The 9990-nt window shown below is 45.3% G+C and overlaps 1 protein-coding gene across 1 annotated transcript in view; it reads right to left on the minus strand.

The window, feature by feature from the left end:
- The window catches only part of PDIA5 (protein disulfide isomerase family A member 5), a 101110-nt gene extending 100131 nt beyond the window's left edge, over nucleotides 1-979 (minus strand). The window contains exon 1 of the mRNA XM_071562321.1: nucleotides 855-979. Within this exon, the coding sequence (XP_071418422.1) occupies nucleotides 855-938 (84 nt within the window). The 5' untranslated portion in view covers nucleotides 939-979. The remainder of the gene's footprint in view (nucleotides 1-854) is intronic.
- Nucleotides 980-9990: the final 9011 nt, after the last annotated feature.

Consider the following 9990-nt stretch of genomic DNA (forward strand, 5'->3'; position numbering starts at 1 on the left):
GTTTTAAAGCACGGCTTCACCAATCTTTTGAGCTATTTATGCTAAATTCTCCGGATTAAAAAAAAAAGAAAAATCAGACTTTAAATATTTCTGGAAGTCGAGGAGCCTCCCTGAGGTAAGCAGTGCTCTACTTAGTGTAATGTCAATGGAACACAGCCCGATCCTCCGGAACGCGCCGAGATGGAGAGCGCCACATGCGGGGGGTGCGGGGCGGGGGGTGCCGGGCCAGGGGGTGCCCAGGGCGGGGGGTGCCGGACCAGGGGGTGCCCAGGGCGAGGGGTGCCGGGCCGGGGGCTGCGGGGCGGGGGGTGCCGGGCCGGGCGTGCCCGAGGGTGCCGGAGCGGGGGTGCGGGGGTGCCGGGCCGGGGGTGCCGCGCACAGGTGCACGAAGCCGAGCGAGGCAGCCCCGCTGCGGCACGGCCGCCGCCGGGGAAACCCTCGGGAAACCCTCTGCCGACGCACCGCCTATCCCCGAAACTTGGGAGCGAAGCGTCCGGCGGCCGGAGCCCCGGGGCCGGGGCAGCCGGGGGCGCTCAGCCCGCAGCCGCTCGGGACACGCCGCCGCTCACCGGGGAGCGCTTCCTCGGGCGGCTTTTTGGGAGCCGGGGAAGCAGGAGCGCAGCACACGGGCTGAGCGCTGCGGAGACACCCGGAGGAGCTGCCGGAGCCCGGCCACGCCGGGCTGTGCCGAGCCCCGCCGAGCTCGCCCGCGGCGGGTGCCGGTGGTGCCGCCGCGCCCGGCCCGGGGGGGCCCGTCCAGCTCCCAACTTTCGCCCAACTCCGCCGGCCGCGCCGCGCCCCCGCCCCGGCCCGGGCACGGGGGACACCCCGCACCGCCCCCCGGAGCCACTCACCGCCAGGCCGAGCAGCAGCAGCGGGAGCGACGGGACGCGCCCCCGGCGCCGCGCAGTCCCCGCGCCCTGCCCCGGCACCGCCATCCCGCCGCCGCCCGCACCGCTCCGGACCCGCCGCCGCTGCGGCTGCTGCCACGTCTGGCGGCGCAGGCGCGATCCGCGCCACCGCCCGCCCGCGCCGCGGCATGACGGGGGCTGTAGTCCGGCCGGACGGCACCGCGGGATGCTCATCCCCCGCCCCGCTCCGCGGGATGCTCATCCCCCGCTCCGCACCGCGGGATGCTCATCCCCGCCCCGCACCTCGGGATGCGCATCCCCCGCCCCGTTCCGTGGGATGCGCATCCCCCGCCCCGCTCCGCGCGATGCTCATCCTCGCTCCGAGCGAGCCTGCAGCTCACACAGCACGGCAGTAAACAACTCAGCACCCTCCAACTCCTGGCAGCAATCACAAAGCTGTGTCCGTCCAGTTCTTTCCAACAGAGATTAAAAAGTTCCAGCTCTCCTCTCCCGTCCCACTGGCCTCCGCTCCGGGGTTAGTTCTTTGTGCCTCTCTCCCTCTCCCCCAGCATGTATCTTACTCCAGAGAGCGTTTTGGCAAACAGCCTCCTTCTTGCTGCTTGTTTGTTAGGGTTTTTAAAAGCTTTATTTGGTCTTACATCTGGAGTACAAGGTGAATAAGGGAACAACAAATAAAGAAAGAGGAGCAGAGAGAGTGAAGTGGTAGAGAGGTTTTGAAAGTAGGACCTGTTCTCCCTGTAAGTTGTTTCCACTTGTTACATTAAATCCTAAAGATGAACCCTGGTCTTCCTCACATGTCAGCAGTGATGCCAAAGTGCAAGAAAACAAATACTCTGGTTTTGACCAGGATCAATTTGTGCAGCCTCTATTATAATCACAGTATTGGAATGTGAAGCTGCATCCAGACAAACAAATCGGTCTGTGCCCTTAGTTAGGCACATCCAGCGAGCCAGCTCTGCCTCACAAGGACATCCCAGATGTCCTCCCAGTAATCTTAAGGTCAAAATGGGTCAGCCACATTATAATTGGCTTCCCACAAACAGAAGGGATCCTCACCTACTACCCATTGGCTGTGTGAAATTCTTCATTGGCTCAGAAACATCAAAGGAAAATCAAAGGCATCTTTTCAAGTCTGATCCTTACAGCTGACTGTCACCCGAGCATTAGACTAAGAGCCTGGCTGCAAGGGAGCAATTTGTAGATCCACACAGCTGACTGATCACTCCAAGTGGTGATCATGAAAACTGAATGACGTTGACATTAACAAGTCCCCTGGTGGAGATATAATTTTGCAAAGCAGAAACACACATAGAGAAAGTTATTACTATTAATGTTTACACTTTTGTGGCATCTTTGGCGGCAGAACCAGAGCTCACTTCCTCAGTCACAGCTGGATAACCTTTAGCAAATCATTTCACAGTCTATGCCTCACTTCCCATTTGCAGAAGGCCTTGGTTAGCCTGCCTTAAAACGGAGCTAGCAATCCTCAGCTCACACTAAAATGCCAGTGAAAGCACACATGAGGCACAGCCCAGGAGCCATCAGGAGTTTGGGATTAGGAAAGACACATGGCTGAAGGGAGATTTCAGGAAGGAAAAAGTAGGAATCTTTTCACTCTACAGTTAAAGGACCAAAACCAAAACATCTTTTGTGTCAAATATCTGTACCCCTAACATATATGCTACCTGCACTGCCACTTTTCATTTGCAGTCTCTACTGACTGCACTGGAATGGACAGATGGATGGATGGATGGATGGATGGATGGATGGATGGATGGATGGATGAGTGGATGGAGGGGTGTGCTGCACTAGTTACCACCACTGCTGGTGCCAACTTCCCAGTCTCTAATAATCAGCCTACTAGTAAAAGTCTCTAGATCTCCAGTTGAATCCCAGTTCAAATAAGCTAACAAAACCTCCAGGAACAGGTAACCTCTTATAGATGCTGTTCACCTTCACATCCCCAGCTTAGAGCTGAAAGGCTTCTGGCATGCAACTACCCTGACTCATCCAGGCCTCTAATCTCAGTTGGATATCCAGATCCTCAAAGACTGTTTGAGTCCTCCTGTTACTCTTTTGTGTAGAAAAATGTTTTATCTTCTGATGCTTCACATCACAGTTATCAGTATCAGGCAATGTAAAAGTAACCTCAGTGTGGTGGAATATCTGTGCTGTGTCATAACCATACAGGATGTGCTGCCATTGTGATAGGAAAGGATAAAATTGTGGGACATGGTTGTTTTGTCACAGCAGTACATTTTTATCATGATGGCAAGAAGAAACATTCTCAGGAAGAAAGAAAAAAATAAGACAAGCTATTTCAAACTGAGCTTCTGAAAGGTTATATAAAAAATCCAGTTTGGGAAGCTGCAATTTTTATATACAGAAGAATATAGAAAAGGTATCCATGTGGCAAGTACAGCTTCTTTTTTTCAGTTCAGCTCAATAATTTGTATTGACATGACAGGCATTGCCAAAACTTAAGAGACAAGATCATTGAGCATTTGTCACAGGTCAAAATAATATATCAAGTATCAGTTCTAGACAAGGCTTTACACAGTGTCAACTACTTAATCAATCCAGTCGTGCATTACTAATGAACTCATTACAATTGTATCTCAGTGCACTGCTATCCAGTGTCCCAAGTTTACCCTGTAACTGCTTGACATTAATATCATATGCTGCTTGCTTCTCTGTAATTGTAATATTTGTATATGGCACGGCAAAATACTGTGAAAGCATTTATTAATTCACTACTGAGAAGCAAGAAAGCATTACTGCCCTTGGATTATAGATCAGAAAACAGTAGCAGAGAGATTATATGATTTGCTCAAGGCTATAAAACCAGACAGTTCAGATCATGTTCATTTCCAAAGTCTGCACTGGGTCTGCTAATCCTTACTTGTCTATCTATATTCAAACACCTCTTTTACCACAAATAAAATACAAAACCGGACTGACAGTAAGTATGTCTGTAAGGAATTACACCTTCCACATTTCCTATATGTTTCTGCTTTATTTGACAAGCTTGATTCTTTGTTCTCTTTTTAACCTGAACAAGTCTCTGGTGGCTTCTCACAAAAGGTAAAATGAGTCACCTTTACCACAAAAAAACCCCATCAGAGCAGACAGAAAAAGATACAAGCCAGGTTTGCAAGCCAAACTGAACTCAGGGGCAACATGGGCTATGCTGGGACCCCAAACTACATAGTATTTCCCCAGGATGAAAGCCTTAATTACATGAAGTTTTCCTTCATTCCAGCAACATCTCTTCCTTCTTTTAGTTCAGCTTCAGCTGACTGATTTTGATCTGCAGGCTTATCTCCTGGAAGTTTTGTGACATCTGTGTCATGGCACTGATCGCATCAGCTGAAAAGAGACATACGAGCTGGTTGCCATCAACAGATTGATGGTATTGTAGCCCTCGGCTCCTCATGACCTTTTCTACAGCTCTTCAGCACATGATGAAAAGGAAAAGAGACAGGACCAGCCCCTGTAGGACTTTACATGGGAGTGGTCTCAGAGAAGAGGCACAGCTGTACATTGCTTTTCTCCAGCTGATGTCTGTCAGAGGGGAGAGCCTGCAGGCAGCTTTCCACTCCTGCAGCCTCCTCAGCACCTGACAGCAGGGCTGTAGATGCAGCATATCCATACACATCGACGAACAAGTTCCATGGAATACCATTAGCATGCCATAATAATGGATATGAAGATGCAGCTGTCACATGAAGGATTGTTTCTTAGGTCACACGTTCCAGTTTCATACTTTTGCATGGACTCTTTGTAACACTGCTTTAAAATACATCATGAGTCTCAAGGGACTGCTCTCTGTTATTTAAGCTATGACATATTTGTTCTTTTCACCTGGTTTGCTCACTGCAGTCAATGGGAATGACATGGAGGCAAGTTGGGATGGAGTTTAGTATGAATGCTTTAATAACAATGTTCTGCGATGATGTTGTGTGCAGCATATAACTCAGGGCCTCCATTTCCAACATCATACCCCTTTACATTTTGGAGATCTAGAAGGACAGTGGACTTTTTTGTACACACCTTGCACAAGACAAAAATACACACATGCTCTGTGCTTTCATGGGAATTTTACTTTTGTACTTTATGGTTGCAGTTTCCTTCACTCTAGAATAATAGTATTTTGGACCACAGGTAGACAGATGCTTTTTATATATGAGAGTTAAAAAACAGTCAGTACTGCAGGAGTCAGTTAAAAGTTGAGTACAGATATATTCCAGATATTTCCTCCTAGATATTTTCCACTACAGTTTTTATTGCTTTTTTAAAGTCTGAGTCTGCATGCCCCTTTACATTTAAGAGGCCCTACTGTTAAGAACACTGTCATTTTTTTCACTGAGTCTCCAAAGCTGGATATAATGTGTTCCTGAGTAACGTAAAAACCTTCTGCAGTATGGGCACCTTGCTGGCAGGTAGTAGATAATTTATGTCTCACAGTTACCTGCTGAGAGAATAGTTTAAACAAGATTAAAACAACCATTGGAGTCTAGCTGTTGTGCACTGACTGCAGCTCTGCTGCTTGTTCCCCAAGTACTGTGATCAACAGTTTTCAAGTAATTTGCAGAAACTTTATAAAATATTTAGACTGTTTTACCTTTTCTGTATCATTAAGAAAGTATTGAACCATGAGCTTTTGAAGAGGGCTGAGATCTGAATCCGAATTCAATGCAGAGTCCAACCACAGGTTTTCTGCATGAGGATTTACATGTCATATGGTCTAGAGGGGGCTGATGTCTCCACCAGTAAACCTAAAACAGGTGCATTAGTGGACTTTCGCTGATACCCTTTGGATTGTGATGGCCTACCCACTCTAGGAGCAGGGGCCTGTTTGCAACAATATAGGTCACTATTCTGCTGGCAAAATGTTTGACTTCAGTGTGCAAGTTTACATAACAAGACTGACTCTGCCATGTTGCTCAGCCTCACACTGCCAGCTGGCAACAGAGAAGTACATGGGGCTTCTACTGCAAGTAGTTATTATGCCTCTGGTTTGGGTGCACAAAATATTAATCCAGAGGAAGGACTGAATATAAAGGTAGGACTATAAATATACAATTAACATACTATTTGGTGTAAAACAATGTTTATACTACTGGCCTCAGTACTCAGTGTAGCTGTACCCATTCACAGTAGCTAAGCATCTGTCTTCATATTCTACCCAAAAATATATTAACATTCAACCAAATGTATACACACCCATGTGCAAACATACACATGGTATGCATTAAACAGATGCTTCATGTGGAATTATATGATTTTATAAAATACTAGTAAATATCTAGTTAATATGTTTTTTCTCCACTTTCAGATTTCATGGAATTAGTTTCTGTGATTAAATACTGCCTGTTTGAGCTCAAGATCAGCAGACAAAATCAGGTGTATGACTATGCAGGCACAAGCTACAATATGTTATACAGCAAAGTTAAATGAGGAGGATTTTCCTTCCGGAAGATCTTGTCTTTGCAAGGACCACCACTCACAGCCATACAAAAGAACCTGTGCTGTGATAAAAAAACCCCTAACCTTATGATTAAATCCCTTGGCTTTCTGCAGTTGTGTACTCAGAGTAGCAATTTAGCAATCCTGTAAGGAATTTACTAGGTCCTTAGGATTTTCTCTCTATAAACTTCCTTCCTTCCTTGCATATTGTAGTAACCCATCTTTTAGTAGGAAAACATCACAGAGAATGCTGCATGGGAAAAGAGATTGTAGAAGAAGCAGGGAAGCAAGCGGGAATAAGACCTTGATCCTAAACTCTTTGAAGGTAATGGATTGACTTCAGCAGGCTTTGGCTCAATCCCTAGCTGTCAGGGAGAAAAGTCAGTAAAGAAAGGAGGAAAACCAGCTGAGAATCAACAGGGAAACAAAGGAGGCAGAAAGAAAAGATACTGAAGACAAAAGGAAGAAATCAGAAAGGGTAAAAGGTAGAGTGCCAAGGGAAGAGAGGCAGAGGAGAGCAATAGCGGACACCACTAAAACATAAACAGAGAAGAGGGAAAGGAGGAAAAAAAAGCAAACAACCTGGAAAATGGAGTATGCAGGAAGCTGATTTGCTCCTATTTTTTTAAGCTGGTTGTCCACATAACACAACCTCAACATAGCCATGACTAAAATTGTAACTACATTTGCCTATGGATGTGCTTTGTGTCACGCCCTGCATCCCAGCTCCGCTGGTAGCCAGGCCAGCATTTCCATAGAGAACACCCCATGGCTTCCAAGTGCTGTACACCTCTGGGGTTCCTGTACAAGGAGCAGCCTGGTGTGCAGCTGGGTCCTATACTGAGTATGGAGGTGAGCTCATGCAGAAGTCAATGGGAATGGAAGGAGCTGAGTATCAGAGCAGGACACAGTCTTGCCTCTTGCTTCCACTGCACTGATGAATAAATCACTTAATGGAGATCTTGTAAGCACAAAATTGTTTTGCAGGCCAAGAACAGGAGTTAGGAGACTAAAATTCTGTTTCAAAGAATGTTGACTGTTGCCTGTCACCAAACTCTGACAATTATCAGTAACTCTGTAAAGTATTTTTCTTATTTTCTTCTCTTGAAATATACATATATCTAATTTGACTTTGGTTTTGGCCTTTTGTGAGCCCATAGGCTGAAAAGTACCCCCAGGAGAAGATGAGAACTAGAAGGAACAGTTGGAGATCAGGATAAGCAAGGAAACATGTCCAGGAACCTATGTGAAGGGCAGATCTAAGAGAGACTGTGTAGAGACACAGGTAGGGATGGTGGGCAAAACTCATGGGTGGATAAGGAGTCTGTGACTGATTGCATGAAGACACTGTGGACATAGTCTAGGGCTGAATGATGGACTGAATGGAGAAAACTCAACTAAATTTTCAAAATTAGTGGATAAAGCTTAAGGTAACAAGACAAGAGCTAGCAGGACAGCAGAAGCTGTAGGCACACACTCGCTCAGAACCATGAGATTCCCAGATTTCTGCTCTCATTCAATATGTGCCTCAACACACTCTTATCTACAGATGGCAATTTGCTATTTCTATGAGTTAGTTTTGGTGTCTTAACTACCCGGATGGCAATGTGGAATTTTGCTGATGTCAAAGATAGAATATAACCTGCAAAGTGGAATTTTTTTTGGTCTGGATTGATCAAAAAAAAAAAGGCAATTACATTCTCACAAAACACTGTTCAGAGGGAACAAAATCACTCACTCAAAAGTCAGGAGATGCTAGATTAAGAATGCTTGAGAAATTGTAGTAGCCTCCCTTGAACGTGGTTTGTGGGATGGAGTTTTTAATGACACAATTATTTTTTCCTCACAGATTGCCTAAGCTGTTTGTTGCAATAGTTGGGAGATGTATAATTAAAGGCAGGAGATAACTGAAAGGAAAAAGATGGTCTTATCGTTAATGCAATGTGACCTCTGTAACATTGGGCAAATTGCTTAAATGAAAATTCTCCCACATTATCTCTAAATGTTCATATCTCTGTTTCTGAGTACCCAACTTGGTATCTGAACAGATTCATAGAAATGCTGAGCACTCATAAGAGAAACTGAATTGAATAGGAGCAGTGCAGTGAGTACTTAACACTCTGTACAGCTGACTATTCTGAAACAGGAGATCTTTGACAGTTTGACTGTACATTCAAAATAGGAAACTCAACCTTAGATTCCCTGCCTATGAAGTGGAAAGGCATCCTTTTTTTGTTCTACTATGAAATGGAAAGGCAAACTTATCACAGGCATAAAACACTTGAGCTCTTTAATGATAAACAACATATAAAAGATCCTGTGATAAAGAATACAACTCATCTCAAAGGGAAGTCTGAGTAGCATACAGTAGGGAGGCAAGAGAAATATAGGGACCATGGAGGTTAAATCAAAATGTGAAGAGCACCATCTATTCTGTACACTGAAAGAGGAAAGGGATTGTGTAAAAAAATATGGTCAAATATTAACAGATGCCTGTTTATCTGAGAAAACAGTTTTGGAGGAAACGAGCAGTGACAAGACAAGAATGTGTTCAAAAACATTCTGTCAAGCCTATGCAAAAATGTGTTAAGGACCTATAAAACTGAGATAATGATACTTTTTCTTCCAAGTAAAATGCTTGGAGAACTGCTGGTGAAATCTGCTATAAGACTTAATGCATTTTTCTTTTCAGGGGGACTGTAAGATCTTACCAAGTGACTCCAGGATGACTCAAAGGACGAATCTGAAGACAATTGCAGTCAGTGGGAAGTTAGTTAATTTCAGGGGTTTTGGAGCAAAATCCATGAGCCATCAAACCCAGTTTCATTTTACAAAGTGACTTGATGTCATGAGCTGTAGACCCTGGAGACAAAACCACGGAGTTGAGGTTATTAGGGTGACATAAGCTAGGATCTGGGTTTGGTTTATTTTTTGAACAAGTTGTGTCTTGGCAGCAACCCAGAAAAAAGCAATATACATAAAAACAATAAGCAAAAAGACAGCATGGTCATAAAACAGCTACTGAAGTTTGTGAAATATAAGACAGGAACAGCACTGAGTCACTAATAAGGCATTGTCCAGCTGAATTGGTGAAAAGCAATAGAACAAGGCTTAGCTGAGGCTGCCGGGGTCACCTGAAGCTCATATCCCCACACATGCAGCAGAAGGAACACAGCCCAAAAATAGGCAGTTTTTCCCTTCTGTCAGTTATCCAGCAAAAAAACTGAGCACCAGCTGAAGGCTCTTGTCAATGACAAGCAGTGAATGGTAGCATTAAAAGTGCGAGCCAATGCAGCAAATGTGACCTGAGATATACAGGCTGACAGTGAAAAATGCTGCAGATCCAAAGTACTCCATAGCTCTCCGAGTTTATGAAAGCAGTGCATCTGGGCAGCTCACATGGGAAACAATGACAGGGCACATCCATGTCTGAGATGTTACTGTGGAAAGACAGAAAGTGCAAGGGCCATTTAGAAATGGAGTCTTACCACTATAGTAAAAAAAAGACAACCAGATTCCCCATTTTTGCCAAATTCCTCGGCCAGTGCCATTGCCAGATTCACAGACCCTGCTCTAAGTCAGCTGGACATTCTGTTCCCAGCATTTCCAAAATATTCCTTAAAAGGCCAAGGACCCAAAAGCTTCTGTC

The sequence above is a fragment of the Pithys albifrons genome, chromosome 8, assembly GCF_047495875.1.
Source record: "Pithys albifrons albifrons isolate INPA30051 chromosome 8, PitAlb_v1, whole genome shotgun sequence".
NCBI lineage: Eukaryota > Metazoa > Chordata > Aves > Passeriformes > Thamnophilidae > Pithys > Pithys albifrons.